The 20,880-nt window shown below is 33.8% G+C and overlaps 1 protein-coding gene across 1 annotated transcript; it reads right to left on the reverse strand.

Moving 5' to 3' along the window:
- Nucleotides 1–10,635: 10,635 nt before the first annotated feature.
- Nucleotides 10,636–13,065, reverse strand: LOC134846091 (uncharacterized). Its single transcript, XM_063863299.1, has 3 exons — nucleotides 12,809–13,065; nucleotides 11,723–12,000; nucleotides 10,636–10,914 (listed from the first exon to the last, which is right to left on the reverse strand). Exons 1-3 carry the CDS (start codon nucleotides 13,060–13,062, stop codon nucleotides 10,898–10,900), a joined length of 549 nt encoding a protein of 182 aa, XP_063719369.1. The 5' UTR covers nucleotides 13,063–13,065; the 3' UTR covers nucleotides 10,636–10,897.
- Between the last annotated feature and the right edge of the window lie 7,815 nt (nucleotides 13,066–20,880).

Raw genomic sequence — 20,880 nt, forward strand, 5'->3', positions numbered from 1 at the left:
ATAAATTTCATTTAGTCGATCAGCAAGGCTGAAAAATTGGTTCTAGTTCGCTAGCCCAAAAGTTTTCGACAACAAAACGTTTTCACTCTTGATATTCTGTTCTATTAAGAAGCCGAGTTTGTTTTCTCAAAAATATTTCAACAAGAACGGAAAACATGACCTATTAAAATATAAAAATTTCATGCTATCTACAAATTGGCTCAAAAAGCACTGAACAGAAAATTGTTAACTAACTTCAACAGATCTTCAAATCATCACTCAATTTTTGGACGCAACGAGCTTGGCTCCACTGAAATTCTTTGAAAAGATTCTCATTCTGAATTTCTACACTTCACTTCAAGGATTGTCTATCGAGAAAAAACGACTAAAAACTCGAAAGCCAAAGCAGCTTAGTAACGCAACATGGCTATATTGAAATATTGGTTATAATAGTAAAACTTCATAATTGCAAGGATGACCAAAATTTCTCTCAATGTTATGCCAGAATTTTCATATTTTTTCCAGGTGTTAACCTTCGTAAAAGAGGCTTGTACCTCTTCAAAGTTTTTTCAGAAAAGCCGTTTTTCAGATTTTCACCAGACAGTTCATTTACTAGTTTGAAAATTTTTCTCAGGTCTCAAAGTATCGTTAAAGCTACCAAAGAGATCTTACGAGCGCAGTTTGGTACCGTCAGTCCTTTTTTCCGTTGCATTAATTTAACAGCATCTGCTTGGTATATCTGCATAGAATGAAGGAAAATCTGAAAGTAGTCGCAACCATGAGTCCATAATTAGATAAAAGTGATAACGGAGAAAAAGTTTGTAGCTTGAAGCAAAAAAATTAGTCATGGAATTAAAGCATTCAAGAAACTTCGTTTTTGCCAACTTCATTCCTTGACTTAGTTTTTTACTTCGACCAACTTTGACATTTTCAGAAGCATCGAAAAAATTTTATTTTTTAGCAGCACGAACTTTCGAAGTTTGAATTACAAACTTTGAATTAGTTTGAATTAGAAACTTTGAATTTAGCAGTTTCAACTTTATCGAGTTTGCAGAGCTTAATAGATTTTCGGCTTCGTCTACTTTCACGCATTCCTTCATTTTATGCAGACATAGCAAGCACATGCTGTTTATTGAACGCATAGACTTTGCACAAGAATGTGTGAATTGTAATTAAAAAAAGTGGGGGGAAAATTTGCCTAGCGGTGCCAAACTACGCTCGCAAGCTCTCTTTGGTAGCCTGCCAACAAAAAAGATTAATGAAAATTTGAAAAAATAACAAAATACGATTAAAATAAAAAGGGCTTTTGACAAGACAACTGCATAGATTTTAGGACTCAGGCTTATTGCCAGCGATTTCATAGTTACTCATCTTATCACAAAACGAATGCGTGATTTCTTATCGCACTTTCACTTAGTGGCGTGCGCTGAAGTGTTTTGAACGGTAACTGTTTTTCTTGCCTTTTTTTCGAGCACTTCCGAAACCCCAAAGTAATAATTTTTAGGTAAATTTTGAGACCAGCATGTAATTTATTCGGAGCATACTGTTTTCAAGCACTTTTGGCAGGTTGCTGCTCAACATTAGCATATATTGGCGACAAACGCGCCTTACAGTTTTGTTACGGCAGATCAGCCTGAAACGGCAGTGGTAGAAAAGTAATAGAAGGGGAACTTCAGACAAACACAAAAAAATGAAAAATTTTCAGGAGAAAATTGGAAATCTTTATAGGAACAAAAAAATGTTTACACAAGATTATCCGATTGCCGGATTCAAAAACAAAAGATTAAACCATTTTGACGGTTATAAATTGAAAGTAACCATAATCATTTAATTTCATAACAATTTTCTTCAAAAACTTAATCACACAGCTCTCCAAAAAGTCGAAGTGCAATTTCCTAAAAAGCGTAGCACCTAACTCAACGAAAAAAATATAAGTCAAATTTCAAATTGCAAGCAACAATTTATTTAAAAAACTCAATAATTAATTCAACAATTTCAGATCAATTTGTACATTTTCATTGGCATTTTATTCATTTGAATTTAACCTAATATTCAAATTCTCAAATTAGTTTTAGCACTGTTACCTTGAAATCAATTCTCTTTATAGTAATGTTTCTGATAGCATAAATTTGCCTAGGCCCAATTACAAATTGAGTTCCTTTTTCAACCAGCACGAGTTTGCTTCCAATTGTGAGAAGGCACTTTCCATTGAGCAACGTACAAATCATCTTCATTTGAGCATCAACCGAAGACAGTTCCTACAAGGGCATTATGTATTAGTCTCAGTCGCACACGAGCACCTCAAATGAATGGCAAAACAAGCGCAAAAAATCGAAAACGTGCTGGCGCTGGAATCAGACGCGGATATAGAATTTATAACTTCTAAATATCTGGCTATTTTATTGTTTTCTATCCCTTCATAGAAAAACAAAACTATCTCTAAATAGTTTAGGGCACTTGGCATGGAGAAAATTTATTCAAAACACTCACGCTGATCTTTTTAGAGTGATAACATCAAAAATCATAAAATTCGACGGAGAGGTTGAGGGCAATTTGAAAGTTTACCGCAGAGCTCTATAAAAATAGTCTTGATAAAAAGCTTCAAATTATTTTATATCTCAAAAACATTGCCGACAGACAGCTGGAAAAGAGCCAATGAACGCAAGTAAACAGAAAAAAGTACTGACTTCATTTTTGAAAAAATCTCAACTTTCGAATTTCAAAGAGAAATATAGATGGCTTCCTTAAAGCTCTTTAATTTTCTAAAACAGTTTATTATTTACACGTTTTGATAAAATTAACCAAGTTCGAGAAAACTGAATCTATGCAAAAATTTTGCTGGGAAATCTGAAAATAACCACCACCGCAAAATGTAGTCCTCCCAAATTGTAAAATTACCGTGACTGAGGACGATGTTTTTTGTTAACAGACTGTGGGGAGGGGTTGTATAAATGGGAAAGAGCTGAATTGTACAAAGATTGAACTAATATGCAAAAGACCGTGCTACCTTTTTCACATTCGGGGACAATTGTCATAATAGCAGTCGCCACATTTTCATCAACGTCAACAAACACAAAAGACACTGGCTTCAAAAGAGATACTTGGTCCAGTTGTTTGGGCCAGGGAAAGAAACACTGCCATAAAGAGGACGAAGAATTCAATCTGTCGTATTCATCCATTCGCGGAGGAAAATCACTCGGAGGAGTTTTTTGTCGCTCATTTTTGTCGTTTTTTTCTTTCTCGGCCTCATTCGGCTCCTCTGCTATCATTGCCAAATCTAATTTCCTAAACAGAAAAATCTCAAACATTGAGGCAAGGCAAGGCATCGCTCTAGACAATCCTAAGCTTGATTTTATTCCGACCACGCAACGAAATGACTGGAGGGAACTATACAGCAGGTTCGCTTTTTTGTCCAAGTTCAAGTACCTCGAGAAAGGCTTGTTGCGTATCAAAAGTGTATCATAAAGTTCTTTCTTTTTTCGATTATTTTTAAATAAATTTTTCGCTGATTCCGATATAATTGAAATACTGTGATCGGACGGAACATGGTGCTGCTTGATCAGCAAATTGCGCTTTGACGGTTTAAAAAACGCAGACCAACTTGCGTCATCCATTTTTAACTTGAACTCTGTTAATGACCTTAACATTTCTTAATGTTGATTGCTCGGGTCATTCGTGGCTTTTCATTTGTAAACGTGCGCACTCTGTTACTTTTGATTGAAACATGAAGTTGGATACAAAACATGGCAAATAACCTAATTGAAAACTCAAAAGAAGAAGAATCTCTTTTTGAAATGAAATCAATGGTCCTTCACTTTTTGAACAGCTGGTAGTTATTTGCTGTTGTATAACTCCAGCCTACAAAATGTTAATCACGATCATTTATCTTTTGATTTTAACTGATTTCAAAGGAAAGCAGACTGAAGCCCCCATTACGATTAAACTTTGATAAAAGCAGAAATGTTAACTTTGAGTAGTTTAACAAAACTACCTCAGCTAGATAATATCTTCTTAAAAAACTTCTAACCTTTTAATTGGTGAACGATTCAGTAAACAAGCAGTTGAGGATATTTTCTCGTAGTTGTTGAGAAACCAGGCCGGTACTCGATACCCAGTTCTAGGCGCTATCTCTTTTTGCCGATGATTAAAAGGGTAATTTCGTGAGTGAATTAGTGGGTGCAGAGGATACAAGAGTCGCACTGGTCTTCGGGGACAACTAGGTCTGCGTGACTTCCGAAGCCGACCGCCCGAGACAGCACCAGAGCTGGCAGCTGATTCCATGAGCAAATTGAAATGTCCATACAAACTTCTCGTCTTAGCTCTAATCCGAAAAGTGATTTATGCAGAGGCGGGGCGAAGCTGTATTTATTTAAACACAAATTAAATTTTTGCCATGTTCTGAAGTCGAACAGCCAACCTGGTGATTCAAAGTACAAAAAACAAGCGGCCAATAAAGCAGAAGGAACAAAACCTACTAATTTACCAATGCTAAGCAGAAAACGAGTTGGGTTAGAAAAAACGTCGATTCATAATTTAACACTACGCTCGCTAGCTCGCATGAGTAAAATAGCCAAATATAAACGTGAAATCTTTTCTCGTTCAGTTTTTTTTGGGTTAATTTCGGAATTTATTTCCACGCAAAATAAGGTATGAAAAAAAAACTTCAGATGGAGTCGAGCGATAACAGAGTTCAAGCCCCTTCAGTCGTGAATCGATTGGAAGGACAAAACTAAATCAAAAAAGTTTTGTCGAGAAAAAGCGCATAAAAATTTTTGCTTCTTAGTCCAACTTGGAGCGAGTAGAACAAACAGTAATAGAAAAAGCTGTCAATTAAGTTGAAAAAGCTGAAGTTGAATACGAGTTTGAAGTTAACAAAAACCAAAAAGAAACATGGATAGCCGGTGGCACAAAAAGTTCCGACCATAGTCTCAAAAAACACAAGGTTTTTTTCAAATTAATGTCGTTTTTTCGGCGTGCTGTGATAAAAGCAGCTGTACAAAAAACTAGATTTAAGTATAACCGACAGCGATATTAAAATAAGCAATGTAAAAACAAGTTTTGCAGAAAAAAAATGACAAAAAACACGAATAAACTTAAAAAAAATGTTCGTTACTTTTTCAAGTTTTTTTTGCAGTTTTTCGACGTTTTGAAAACTTTGATTACAAAAAGGCGCTAAAATACTCAAAGTAAACTAAGGTTACTCGAATAAAACTAAGTTTTTACGTTTTCAATTCAGCTATTGTAAGCTTTAAAGCAATTAAAGTAAGACTGCTCTCGCGCATTATTGGCTCGAATAAGGACAAACCAAAAGCTTTAAACCAATTTTTCTCGAAATCGACAAATTTTTCAATGCTGTCCGCATCACGGCTTAAAGCGCTTAATATGATACATCACTCAACCCAGTCTAATGATTATTTCTGGTCCATGACTTTGCGTGGAGAAAGAAAAAAACTTGAACACACGAGTACAAAGTTCCTCGCCATTTTCAATGGTCGGAACAATAAAGGGAAGTTTTTAAAAACGACAATATTAAAAACACTATACTATAGTTCTCATCCATGAACGAACAACAAGCGATCATTGTCACCAAGGAGCGGAAAAAATGTAAATTTTCGTTCGGAAGTACTGAAAAATTTTTGGCCTTATAAACGCATAAACCAACAATTTTGCACGTTTTTCAGATGTATTGCCAGACAATTACGCGTTTTTGCATCAAAATGCAGAAATATTTCAAATTTTGAGGACTTTATCCGCGCATGAACGAGATTTGGCATATGTTTTATGATACAGTTTATTATTCATTTTTTAAACAGTTGCCGTTTTTAGGGCAAAATAACAAAAAAAAATGTTTTTGCAAACTTTTTTAACCTAATTTATAACAAAAAAAAAAACAATTTTTTAAAATGGTATTTATTTCTACGCTCCCTGATTATCCGCTTTGATATATTTTAGGCAATCAAGAAGCTATCAGCAATCTAGAAGAATTCTGCAGTTTTGCCAATCATCGATGACCTTTTCACGCAACTAGACTAACCCGATAGCTACTAGACTCAGGCTCAACAGGTTTGCAGCGATTATTACAAAATTACATATTTTACAGTATCAATTATTTTGGTAGGTCGAATGGAACTTTTTAAGGCCACCGTATTTGCTCTATTAGCTTTATTCGACAGAGAAAAGGCATAAGGTAGATTGAAATAGGCTATATTGTCTGCTGACAAAAAAAAGGACAACTCACAAAACCACAGATATTAGAAATAATATTTGCATCGTTTGAAATGAAATCAATGGTCCTTCATTTTTTAAACATCTGGTAGTTATTTGCTGTTATATAACTCCAGCCTACAAAATGTTCATCACGATCATTTATCTTTTGATTTTAACTGATTTCAAAGGAAAGCAGACTGAAGCTCCCATTACGATTAAACTTTGATAAAAGCAGAAATGTTAACTTTTGAGTAGTTTCACAAAACTACCTCAGCTAGATAAAATCTTCTTAAAAAAGCTTCTAACCTTTTAATTGGTGAACGATTCAGTAAACAAGCAGTTGAGGATATTTTCTCGTAGTTGTTGAGAAACCCGGCCGGTACTCTATTTATAACAAAAAAAAACAATTTTTTAAAATGGTATTTCTTTCTACGCTCCCTGATTATCCGCTTTGATATATTTTAGGCAATCAAGAAGCTATCAGCAATCTAGAAGAATTCTGCAGTTTTGCCAATCATCGATGACCTTTTCACGCAACTAGACTCACCCGATAGCAACTAGACTCAGGCTCAACAGGTTTGCAGCGATTATTACAAAATTACATATTTTACAGATTCAATTATTTTGGTACGTCGAATGGAACTTTTTAAGGCCACCGTATTTGCTCTATTAGCTTTACTCGACAGAGAAAAGGCATAAGGTAGATTGAAATAGGTGATTTCATCTGCGAGAATATTTGCTAAGGGTAGCGAAACTCAGGGCTTGCAATGAAAGTCCAATTTCTGGCAACTGAACTGACGGATTGCTAAAGTGTCGATATTTCAAGTTTTCATTGCAGAAACTATCAGTTGAAAAACAATGTGAAGATTGAAGAGCATGCTGTCCACAACATTCTGGTACAATTCGATATTTTTTTCATCAGCTCATGCTGAAATTTGCAAATATCTCTCATCTCAAAAGTCAACAAAGGGTGATACCGCAAACAAAAAAATTAGGCGTGGCTATTGTCCCCTCTTTCAATTGTTTTCCTCCTATTGCAAATTATTTTCCGCCTTCCATGCCTAAGTTCAATACAGAAAAAAAAACAATTTCAGCGCACTGCACTTTAAACAAATTCTCAAATTTTAGTTGCATTTCATTATCAGTTGAAAATTAGTTATAAAAATTGACAAATTGTCAATTTTGAAAGCCCAAAAGTTGTATGATAACTACTAGCTGGTTATTTAGCATAGTTTTACCTTTGAGTTCAAAGAGTCAAAATCTTCAAGGGAATAAAGTAAAACTCCATCTAAAGACCCACCTTGCTTACTAATCAATTGAATTCATTTCAAGCAACTTGAGTTAAAAAATATTAGAGTAGACGACCAGTTCAATGTACGAATAAAGAGACATTTATAAACGGCTAATCTTTTTAGCCCAGTAGTAGAAGAGCTGAGTCAAATTATATATTCATAAAACTGCGATATTCATAATAGATATTCATAAAAAATTCATAAGGTCTTTAACGTCAGTAGAAACTCGTAAATTTAAGTACTGAAACCAGGAGTTGAAATTGGTTAAGATTTATCTAATTACCATACCAGATAAACAGAAGAGAGAGGGTAACTAAAAGAACTTAAGTTTATATAATAAAGTTTATGTCTAAAAACAATATAGATTATAAGTCTAGCGAAACTAAAGTATATTTGAAGATGAAGTTTACCTTGAAACTTGATGTTTTATTGCAACAAATTAGCACCCATATTTGAAGTTTTAAACCATGACTTGATTTTTGTCAGACAATTGATTGACTTTTACTTTGCCTGGTTGGAAAAATCGCGCTAAAAAATTATAAGGTTCTAAAATCAAGTCGTGGAATTGACAACAATTGTTAGCAAAATTGTTAAACAAATTGTTTAGAAAGTTGTTTAAAAAATTGTTTCAGAACGAGCAAGTAGAAAGTTTTTTAAAAAAAGTTCAAAACTTTGTTTCATTTTACTTTCATGCGAAAATTGTCGTACTCTGCTCTTTGCTAGCAGTCTTTACGGTGCAAAATTTTACTTTTAGGTTGAAGTTTATCAACAAATAATCATGAAACTCAAAAACTCAAAAATAAAAGTTCAATTAATACCACAGGCATTAAAAGGCATTCGTTTTTAAAAATTAAATATAATTGCAGGTTGTGATACTAATAGAAAAAAAAACTCGTCGCATCGCACAGACAGCTTAAAAAACAGTATACGGTTAATGTCAAAAAGATAAGTAATATGAAAAAACTCAGTTTTTCAATCAATTTCGCTGCGCTTAAAAATTGAACGATATACATGAATTTTACTTAAAACTTGCGGTTCTTTCAAAACTTTTTTTTACACTAACGAAGACGAGAAACACACTTTTTTCTCAGTATTTTTTTTCGCTAAGTAAACTGATCTGTCAGCATATTTCTGAGAATTAAAAAACAAATATAAGTTTGAATTGCTCCTTAAAATTGAACTCCGCAAAAGATCAACTTTGAATGGCTAAAAACATAAATTTCATTTAGTCGATCAGCAAGGCTGAAAAATTGGTTCTAGTTCGCTAGCCCAAAAGTTTTCGACAACAAAACGTTTTCACTCTTGATATTCTGTTCTATTAAGAAGCCGAGTTTGTTTTCTCAAAAATATTTCAACAAGAATGGAAAACATGACCTATTAAAATATAAAAATTTCATGCTATCTACAAATTGGCTCAAAAAGCACTGAACAGAAAATTGTTAACTAACTTCAACAGATCTTCAAATCATCACTCAATTTTTGGACGCAACGAGCTTGGCTCCACTGAAATTCTTTGAAAAGAATCTCATTCTGAATTTCTACACTTCACTTCAAGGATTGTCTATCGAGAAAAAACGACTAAAAACTCGAAAGCCAAAGCAGCTTAGTAACGCAACATGGCTATATTGAAATATTGGTTATAATAGTAAAACTTCGTAATTGCAAAGATGACCAAAATTTCTCTCAATGTTATGCCAGAATTTTCATATTTTTTCCAGGTGTTAACCTTCGTAAAAGAGGCTTGTACCTCTTCAAAGTTTTTTCAGAAAAGCCGTTTTTCAGATTTTCACCAGACAGTTCATTTACTAGTTTGAAAATTTTTCTCAGGTCTCAAAGTATCGTTAAAGCTACCAAAGAGATCTTACGAGCGCAGTTTGGTACCGTCAGTCCTTTTTTCCGTTGCATTAATTTAACAGCATCTGCTTGGTATATCTGCATAGAATGAAGGAAAATGTGAATGTCCATAATTAGATAAAAGTGATAACGGAGAAAAAGTTTGTAGCTTGAAGCAAAAAAATTAGTCATGGAATTAAAGCATTCAAGAAACTTCGTTTTTGCCAACTTCATTCCTTGACTTAGTTTTTTACTTCGACCAACTTTGACATTTTCAGAAGCATCGAAAATTTTTTATTTTTTAGCAGCACGAACTTTCGAAGTTTGAATTACAAACTTTGAATTAGTTTGAATTAGAAACTTTGACTTTAGCAGTTTCAACTTTATCGAGTTTGCAAAGCTTAATAGATTTTTGGCTTCGTCTAATTTCACGCATTCCTTCATTTTATGCAGACATAGCAAGCACATGCTGTTTATTGAACGCATAGACTTTGCACAAGAATGTGTGAATTGTAATTAAAAAAAGTGGGGGGAAAATTTGCCTAGCGGTGCCAAACTACGCTCGCAAGCTCTCTTTGGTAGCCTGCCAACAAAAAAGATTAATGAAAATTTGAAAAAATAACAAAATACGATTAAAATAAAAAGGGCTTTTGACAAGACAACTGCATAGATTTTAGGACTCAGGCTTATTGCCAGCGACTTCATAGTTACTCATCTTATCACAAAACGAATGCGTGATTTCTTATCGCACTTTCACTTAGTGGCGTGCGCTGAAGTGTTTTGAACGGTAACTGTTTTTCTTGCCTTTTTTTCGAGCACTTCCGAAACCCCAAAGTAATAATTTTTAGGTAAATTTTGAGACCAGCATGTAATTTATTCGGAGAATACTGTTTTCAAGCACTTTTGGCAGGTTGCTGCTCAACATTAGCATATATTGGCGACAAACGCGCCTTACAGTTTTGTTACGGCAGATCAGCCTGAAACGGCAGTGGTAGAAAAGTAATAGAAGGGGAACTTCAGACAAACACAAAAAAATGAAAAATTTTCAGGAGAAAATTGGAAATCTTTATAGGAACAAAAAAATGTTTACACAAGATTATCCGATTGCCGGATTCAAAAACAAAAGATTAAACCATTTTGACGGTTATAAATTGAAAGTAACCATAATCATTTATTTTCATAACAATTTTCTTCAAAAACTTAATCACACAGCTCTCCAAAAAGTCGAAGTGCAATTTCCTAAAAAGCGTAGCACCTAACTCAACGAAGAAAATATAAGTCAAATTTCAAATTGCAAGCAACAATTTATTTTAAAAAACTCAATAATTAATTCAACAATTTCAGATCAATTTGTACATTTTCATTGGCATTTTATTCATTTGAATTTAACCTACTATTCAAATTCTCAAATTAGTTTTAGCACTGTTACATTGAAATCAATTCTCTTCATAGTAATGTTTCTGATAGCATAAATTTGCCTAGGCCCAATTACAAATTGAGTTCCTTTTTCAACCAGCACGAGTTTGCTTCCAATTGTGAGAAGGCACTTTCCATTGAGCAACGTACAAATCATCTTCATTTGAGCATCAACCGAAGACAGTTCCTACAAGGGCATTATGTTTTAGTCTCAGTCGCACACGAGCACCTCAAATGAATGGCAAAACAAGCGCAAAAAACCTAAAACGTGCTGGCACTGGAATCAGACGCGGATATAGACTTTTTAACTCATCTAAATATCTGGCTATTTTATTGTTTTCTATCCCTTCATAGAAAAACAAAATTATCTTTAAATAGTTTAGAGCACTTGGCATGTAGAAAAAATATTCAAAACACTCACGCTGATTTTTTTAGAGTGATAACATCAAAAATCATAATGAAAAGTCTTTAGGAAAAACGATTTCAGCAAAAAGCAAATGGAGGGAGCTGAAAAAAGTCGAAAAATTTGACGGAGAGGCAATTTGAAAGTTTTCCGCAGAGCTCTATAAAAATAGTCTTGATAAAAAGCTTCAAATTATTTTATATCTCAAAAACATTGCCAACAGACAGCTGGAAAAGAGCCAATGAACGCAAGTAAACAGAAAAAAATACTGACTTGTTTTTTGAAAAAATCTGAACTTTCGAATTTCAAAGAGAAATATAGATGGCTTCCTTATAGCTCTTTGATTTTCTAAAACAATTTTTTATAAACCCTTTTCGATAAAATTAACCAAATTTGAGAAAACTGAATCCATGGGAAAATTTTGCTGGGAAATCTGAAAAATAACCACCACCGCAAAATGTTGTCCTCCCAAATTGTAAAATTAACGTGACTGAGGACGATGTTTTTGTTAACAGACTGGGGGAGGGGTTGTATAAATGAGAAAGAGCTGAATTGTACAAAGATCGAACTAATATGAAAGATACCGTGCTACCCTTTTCACATTCGGGGCCAATTCTCATAATAGCAGTCGCCACATTTTCATCAACGTGAACAAACACAAAAGACACGGGCTTCAAAAGAGATACTTGGTCTAGTTGTTTGGGCCAGGGAAAGAAACACTGCTTTAAAGTGGACGAAGAATTCAATCTGTCATATTTATCCATTCGCGGAGGAACATCACTCGGAGGAGTTTTCTGTCGCTCATTTTTGTCGTTTTTTTCTTTCTCCGCCTCATTCGGCTCCTCTGCTATCATTGCCAAATCTAATTTCCTAAACAGAAAAATCTCAAACATTGAGGCAAGGCATCGCTCTAGACAATCCTAAGCCTGATTTTATTCCGACCACGCAACGAAATGACTGGAGGGAACTATACAGCAGGTTCGCTTTTTTGTCCAAGTTCAAGTACCTCGACAAAGGCTCGTTGCGTATCAAAAGTGGTATTATAAAGTTCTTTCTTTTTTCGATTATCTTTAAATAAATTTTTCGCTGTTTCCGATATAATTGAAATACTGTGATCGGACGGAACATTGTGCTGCTTGATCAGCAAATTGCGCGTTGACGGTTTAAAAAAACGCAGACCAACTTGCGTCATCCATTTTTAACTTGAACTCTGTTAATGAACTTAACATTTCTTAATGTTGATTGCTCGAGTCATTCGTGGCTTTTCATTTCTAAACGTGCGCACTTTGTTACTTTTGATTGAAACATGAAGTTGGATACAAAACATGGCAAATAACGTAATTGAAAACTCAAAAGAAGAAGAATGACTCGACACATTATTTTCAAACTCAATGACTCTTAGAAAGAAAAATGAGAGATTTCCCACTGTTATCTCTTTCTGAAATGAAATCAATGGTCCTTCACTTTTTAAACAGCTGGTAGTTATTTGTTGTTATATACCTCGAATCTACAAAACGTTAATCACGGAAAATTTATCTTTTGATTCTAACTGATTTCAAAGAAAAGCAGACTGAAGCCCCCATTACGATTAAACTTTGATAAAAGCAGAAATGTCAAGTTTGGGTAGTTTAACAAAACTACCTCAGCTAGATAATATCTTCTTATAGAAGCTTGTAACCTTTTAATTGGTGAACGATTCAGTAAACAAGCAGTTGAGGATATTTTCTCGTAGTTGTTGAGAAACCCGGCCGGTACTCGATACCCAGTTCTAGGCGCTATCTCATTTTGGCGATGATTAACAGGGTAAGTTCGTGAGTGAATTAGTGGGTGCAGAGGATACCAGAGCCGCACTGGTCTTCGGGGACAACTAGGTCTGCGTGACTTCCGAAGTCGACCGCCCGAGACAGCGCCAGAGCTGCCAGCTGATTCCATGAGCAAACTGAAAATTCCATATTAACTTCTCATCTTAGCTCTAATCCAAAAAGTAATTTATGCAGAGGCGAGGCTGTATTTCGCCAATACAAGGAAGAAAACAGCAAAAGGTAGTCGAAAATGGCAAAAAAAATTAAAACACGGAAAATAAAGATTAAAATAAACCTTGAAATTAAACTTTTGCCATGTTCTGAAGTCGAACAGCCAACCTGGAGATTCAAAGTATCAAAAAACTAGCGGCCACTAAAGCAGAAGGAACAAAACCTACTAATTTACCAATACTATTCAGAAAACGAGTTGGGTTAGAAAAAAGTCGATTCGTAATTTAACACTACGCTCGCTAGCTCGCATGTGTAAAATAGCCAAATAAAAACGTGAAATCTTTTCTCGTTCAATTTTTTTTGGTTAATTTCGGAATTTATTTCCACGCAAAATAAGGTATCAAAAATAAACTTCAGATGGAGTCGAGCGATAACAGAGTTCAAGCCCCTTCAGTCATGACTCGATTGGAAAAACAAAATTAAATCAAAAAAGTTTTGTCGAGAAAAAGCGCATAAAAATTTTTGCTTCTTAATCCAACTTGGAGCGAGTAGAGCAAACAGTAACAGAAAAAGCTGTCGATTAAAATGAAAAAGCTAAAGTTGAATACAAGTTTGAAGTGAACAAAAATCAAAAAGAAACATGGATAGCCGGTGGCACAAAATGTTCCGACCATAGTCTTTAAAAAACACAGTTTTTTTTTCAAATTAGTGTCGTTTTTTCGGCGTGGTGTGATAAAAGGAGCTGTACAAAAAACTAGATTTAAGTATAATCGACAGCGATATTAAAATAAGCAATGTAAAAACAAGTTTTGCAGAAAAATGACAAAAAAAAACACGAATAAACTTACAAAAAAAATGTTCGTTATTTTTTCAAGTTTTTTTTTGCAGTTTTTTGACGTTTTGAAAACTTTGATTACAAAAAGGCGCTAAAATACTCAAAGTAAACTAAGGTTTCTCGAGTAAAACTAACTTTTTACGTTTTCAATTCAGCTATTGTAAGCTTTAAAGCAATTAAAGTAAGACTGCTCGCGCGCATTATTGGCTCGAAAACGGACAAACCAAAAACTTTAAACCAATTTTTCTCAAAAATCGATACATTTTTCAATGCTGTCCGCATCACGGCTGAAAGCGCTTAATATGATACATCACTCAACCCAGTCTAATGATTATTTATGGTCCATGACTTTGTGTGGAGAAAGAAAAAAACTACAACACCCGAATACAAAGTTCCTCGCCATTTTCAATGGTCGAAACAATAAAGGGAAGTTTTTAAAAATGACAATCTATAGTTCTCATCCATGAACGAACAACAAGCGATCATTGTCACCAAGGAGCAAAAAAAATGCAAATTTTCGTTCGGAAGTACTGAAAATTTTTTGGCCTTATAAACGCATAAACCATCAATTTTGCACGTTTTTCAGATGTATTGCCAGACAATTACGCAGTTTTTGCATCGAAATGCAGAAATATTTCAAAATTTGAGGACTTTATCCGCGCATGAACGAGATTTGGCAGATGTTTTATGATACTGTTTATTATTCATTTTTAAAAAAAGTTGCTGTTTTTAGGGCAAAATAACAAAAAAATAAAAGGTTTTGGCATACTTTTTTAACCTAATTTATAAAAAAAAAACAATTTTTTAAAATGGTATTTCTTTCTCCGCTCCCTGATTATCCGCTATGATATATTTTAGGCAATCAAGAAGCTAGCAGCAATCTAGAAGAATTCTGCAGTTTTGCCAATCATCGATGACCTTTTCACGCAACTAGACTCACCCGATAGCAACTAGACTCAGGCTCAACAGGTTTGCAGCGATTATAATTTTGAAATTACAAAATTACATATTTTACAGATTCGATTATTTTGGTACGTCGAATGGAACTTTTTAAAGCCACCGTATTTGTTCTATTAGCTTTACTCGACAGAGAAAAGGCATAAGGTAGATTGAAATAGGCTATATTGTCTGCTGACAAAAAAAAGAACAAAACAAGACCGGTTTTTAGTAACACTTGTAGAAAAAGAACAGTGTTAATAGGAAACTATTGTTTTCCATTTTAGACAGTGATATTAACGCTTTTATTTTCTGACTTTAATTTGAATTTCAATTATTTGGTGGCACGCAGACTTTCCATTTTAGCTTGCCCCAGCTTTGATCGGATTCTGAAAAAAAATGGCGGATTTCCTTTATTGTTGTTCCGAATTACGTAACGAAAGTAACGGAATATTTGTGCTCGGGGTGTTTTTTATTTTGAATTTCGACTTCTTAACTACTCATTTTTGACGGAACTTTTTTATATCATTCAAAAAGTATTGTTATTTTAAGTTGAATTTGAAAAAATATTTTACCTGCAATCATTTTTGGCAGGGTTATGGGGGTTTAAAGATAGCCATTTTGGCCAATTTGGGACAATTAACCCAATAACTTTGTACCTTATATTACGTGAGGTGGAATGATTTTCAAAAAAATCTATCTCAAATTAAAAAATCGTTTTTGTATTAATTTTAATTTTTTCATGTTATTACTGCTCCACAGACTTTAAAAGGCAGTCGGAACTTTCAGGGCTTCGCCCTGATAAGAGCAGTCTTGCTTCTATTTGAGCAGCTGCATTATATATCAATTGTTGCAACGAGCACACTGAAAACATTGGGTTTTGGATAATCCGGTTTTGAACAAACCAGTTATTCTCTAGCAGACTCACATGCATTACGCACCCGTTTGTCAGTAACTTTATTGGATTAGACTTTTTTGTCAAGTAGCAAAATTTAATAAAACAAAATGGAAAAGATGATTTAAAGCCTGTTTTGCAATGGCCTTCTATAATACAATTTTTAATCGTAAAAGTGCTAATTTATTATGACATATATTGAAGGATTGAATATATTGACTAGCAATTAAGGTTCATGCTGGAACCTTAAGCTGAAATATGGCCTTCAAATAGTTTTAGATTTCAAGATAACATAGTTTTTCTCAAATTTACTATTTCTCTATTTACTGTTTTCGATTTTAGCTCAAACTTGAGAAACATTAAGACAGACAATTGAAAAAGATTGAAAAAAAAACAAAATTTATTTTGTCTCTTTTGGCTGTTTTTAATGTTACCTCAACTTTAGTACCTTAAATACAGGCAAATTAAAACGATTCAAAAAAAATTCACTTTAAAAATTTTGAAAAAAAAAAACATTAAATTTTATTCTTTTTAAAAAGTCTTACAAATTCGTAATCGGAAGTCTAACTTATTTTCCTATGAGCAAATAATTATCAAACTAACTAAAAACGAACTCAAAAGTGAAGCCGAAAAAAAAATCAAATTGTCGAGCTTTTCCTGAAAAGAACCTACACGACCTAAAATGTGTAGTCATTTCGTTCACTGATACTTAGAAATAAAAGCAACCCGTTAGTTTCTACGCAAATTTTTAAACTACTACTCAGCTGCTCATGATAGCTCAACCACCATCATGGCAAACAACTGAGGAAGATAATTGAAGATCATGAACACAACGAAGAAACAAAAACTTTCAGCAAGATAGAAATCTCATGCAGATAATCTCAGATAATTACTTTGGCTTTCCTGTTCAGAGATGCTTTAATTCTCATTTCACGTCAAAACTAACCAATATCTAGTCAAAAATTTTTTGAAGCAATTGTTTAAAAATTTGCATTGCAACTCGTTAGCCTAATACACATCACAATAGTGACTAAAAGGGTAAAAAAAGATCTGAAACACTAGCAAAATATCATTTTATTGTACCCAAAATTTGTGTTTTTCACAGATTAGAAGCTGCTTTTCAACTCTAACACAGGCGAAGCGGAGCTTCGCAACACTTGCGAAACAATAAAAACATTGCATTACAAGATGTTGAAAGAAAAAAAGAAGTAAGTCATCTTTTTGAAAAACTAGCCAAATCTATTTAGACATTTTATCCAATGATTATTAAGATGATTGTCAATTAATAGCAAAAAAGTATTTTTTGGCGGTGTACGAAAAATTAGTCGAATAAATCTTTTGGAATCTGGCTTTCAAAACATTATATGATATTTGAAATTATAATTAATTAAACAAAATATTTTCAATAAAACATAGATTCATCCTTCGTCTAAAAATTTCATGTTTCTTTGTTTTGTCGCAGATCTAGAAACATTTTCAATATCTCTTACTAGCTTTAGATTATCTCTTACACAATAACCTTTCTTGAGTCTCTTAATTCTGATCCGTTTATTTGGCATATTTTCACTTCAGATTCTTGCAAATTTATACCTTTTCGAAAACTAAATGACCAGTTGAGAGCTAAGCTTTACAGAGCTCTCACTTCATGAGCAGTTGACTACTTCCGGTTTTTGTAAGCAAGAGATGACTTGAAAGCAGAAAACATTTCAGAGATGAAAAATACATTAAGGCAAAAATCTTTCGCTCTACCAATTAAATAAGGCGAGGGGTCGGCTTATTTTGAGGCAACTACAAAACTTCAATTCCTGATGAAAAAAAACTATTTTAACGGAAATGACTTTCGGCCAAAATTTACAGGCAATTTCCTAATTCTAAAAAATTTCTCACACCGATGGCTTAACAATCAACGGACAGGAAGCGAAAAAAAGACGAATTACTCACGGTTGAATGAACAATGTCATCAAAAATTGATCAGCACTTTTTGAACAAACTTCAATTCATTTATCAAATACCAAATAGGGAAGTATAAAATTAGTAGTAATCTAATCTACATAACAGAGACAAGCTGATCTTTTGTATCAAATTAATTCAAATAAAATCACATCTACAGGATCTGATGATTAACACTAAGCTTTTCAGAACTCAGTCTTCGAACATTGGCCATTTAAATGCAGCAACATAAATGTAAATATAATAAAAATTTAGCCATAATAGTTGGTAAAGCGCTAATGAGCTCAAGAAAATCGCCCAAATAAATTTAAAAAAAGCTGAACAAACTTTGGCCCATGTGAACAAAATTTCACTCCTAAACTAACCAAAAGAAAGAAAGATCACCACACCTTCTCCCCCCTCCCCCCAATTTAATGGCAAATTTAAATAAACTTCAAGCAAAAAACTAAATTGAGATTGGTTAAAAAATACTAGTAACCAAGTGAGCGATGATCTTCTTAATTTGATTCAATGGGAAGTTGGCTCGCACCAATTTTTGAACGTTTCCAAAAAAAATATTGCACACGACCTAAATAAGCGATAAATCAATTCGTTCATTAACACTTTATCCCACATTGACAAAATATCCCGCATTCCAAACATCCCAATTCAAAACCGTCACTCCCAACAAGCGTAAAACTAAGAAGATACTTGTCGCGGTATTCTTGGGATATATTGTCGTGGGGTATTGGGCATTTGTATGACTCATATAAAATATCTGAGAACATTTCTCAGCAAAGAATATCAGTATCGGCAAAAGAGGAGCAACGACATTTTTTAAATTGCTGTTAATGCCAAACTGAATACTACTTGCAAAGACAAAAACCTGAACCAATTCGAAAAATTCGCAACATTTATATGCAGAAAGATGAAAAAATCGAAATGCAAAAACAAGTATATTTATGCATGTTCAAATTCAACATAAATTTACATCAAATCACACTATTTGCCTTAAAAATCCGAGTATTCTGAACTGAAGGTTTGAAATAAGTTCACATCGGCCAAATTATAAAGCGAACTCTTAGTGATAACATTTAACTCAATTAAAATCGTAAGTGCTGCGATAACACATTCAACTCAACTTCGCTGAACAAATTAGAAACTTGTGTTAATTTCAGCAAAATTATAGTGCTGATTTAAATTTCTCCGAACAAAACGAACGAAAGTTGAATTTTCAAACGCGTTTTTCTCCATTTGGGTTAAGATTGGACAAAAAGTGAAGTTAAGTGATTGGACAAACCGAGCAAAAGTTGCTTAGAATTTCATCCAAATTATTACGGTGCAATTTCTTCTTCGAAATTCTCAACCAAAATTTTGCCCCAAGAATGGTTCAAAATTTTTGGGTTAAAATTTTGGTTGTGAATTTCGGAGAAAAAATTGCACCATATTAATTCGGATGAAATTCTAAGCAACTTTTGTTCTCTTTACTTTTTGTCCAATCTTAACTTACGTTGAGAAAAACGTGTTTGAAAATTCAAGTTTTGTTGATTTCGTCCGGATAATTTAAATCAGCACTGTATTTGAAAAACGAGTTTCAAATGCGCTTCAGATTTTGGAGATTTGGCGCCCAGCGAGCAAATGCGAAGTCCTCTCAAAAATTATTACCTGGTTTAATAGCAAAACGAAGAAGTGTGCGCTTAGTTGCACAGGGACTCCAAACTTGTCATTAAGTAAAATTTATCCGTGTATTACACAGCCCGGGTTAACCTCCTTTGCCTGACTAAAAATGCTTATCATACAGCTCCAGTCATGGAGTCTATGGAAAAAATGCTCATGTTACAACTTTTGTCAGAAATGAACTTTTTCTGGCAAAAAAAACTAGCTAAATAAGCTCATCTAAACTTACCAATAGCTTTTTTCCATCGAAATTAAAATTTTCAAAAGAGTCCTAGAAAAATTTTCAGGGTATTTTGAACCTAATAAGGTCGTTTTGTTACAATTAAGCTTTTTCTGAAAAAACGAGCAAAAATGCTTATGTATGTCTGTATGTATGTATGTGTATGCAGTAGCGGGTTGAGGGGGCATTCAACCCCACCCCCCCCCCCCCCCCCCTCAGGGATTTAACCCCCCTGGCGACCCAAATGGTCCCCCCTTTGTACTATTTTGAGATATCCATTTTTGGCTGACTGATGTTAAAAATTATCATTTTTCTAAAGGCGCCTTGTGCGCCAATCTATACTAATTTTGAGGGGGAGCGCGTCGAAAAAACGCAATTTTTCGGTCGAAATTTTCCAAAAAGTGCATAAAAATGCCTATATCGGCCTGTTTTTCTACAAAGCTCAGAAATTCAATTTGGTTGACTTAAAAAAGTTTTTTTTTTAAATCTGCACCCTTCGAGATTCCTAGATCCGCGCCTGTGTGTATGTATGTATGTAGTTTATTATGCATCTATGTATATATGCAAAAACAAGAAAAAAAACGAGCAAAAAAGCTTAACATACACTTTCTAATTACGAATATTCTGTAATAAGCATTTTTTCCATCGAAATAAAAAAGTTTACAGGTTATTTTGAATTTAATAAGGTAGTTTTTGTTAAGAATAAGCGCTTTGTTCTGACAAACAAGTTCTTCTGTCAAAAATGTGGTAGGTCAGCGTTTTCAATTTCCGTTACTTGAAAAATCGAGTTTACGTTGATGTAAAGGTTTAATTGTTCCCTTTTGTATTTTTTCTCTCGAAATACTTTTTTCGACTTGAAAGGTTTTGACTGAACCTATGTCAGCTCAGTTGCAAGTTTTTGCGTCGCTAGATTTTATTTAGTGATTAGGAGGCATTTGATCAAATTGGGGCTCTTTTTCTTTTGCTCTTTTTTCTGAAATTTTAGATTAATCTTCATTAAAAAGGCCGACAATATTTCAAAATTTTTGGGTAAATCATTAGTGAATTCGCACATCTATTTCTCAAATCGTCAAAAACTTAAAAAAAAAACATTTTCTATCTTGGTTTTTTTCTTCAAGAATCTATGATTTCTTCCAATTGCTCTGGCAAAAACATGCCAAGATTTTCTTTAAGATTTTTCAAAGATATCAAAGATGCACGGTCTTGGGAAAAATGATAGTCACACAATTCCAATGATGGATAAAACTAGTCATACAATTCCATAATTGGAAAAAATGCTACTCAC

This window comes from Symsagittifera roscoffensis, chromosome 5 (genome assembly GCF_963678635.1).
Source record: "Symsagittifera roscoffensis chromosome 5, txSymRosc1.1, whole genome shotgun sequence".
NCBI classification, from domain to species: Eukaryota; Metazoa; Xenacoelomorpha; order Acoela; family Convolutidae; genus Symsagittifera; species Symsagittifera roscoffensis.

Excerpts from the sequence above, each read along its gene's own strand:
- LOC134846091 (XM_063863299.1), bottom strand. The coding sequence starts at position 13,062 with ATGGAATCAGCTGGCAGCTCTGGCGCTGTCTCGGGCGGTCGACTTCGG. Across the intron at positions 12,001-12,808 it reads AATCGTTCACCAATTAAAAG|GAAATTAGATTTGGCAATGA; the intron begins GTTACAAGCTTC and ends TTTTCTGTTTAG.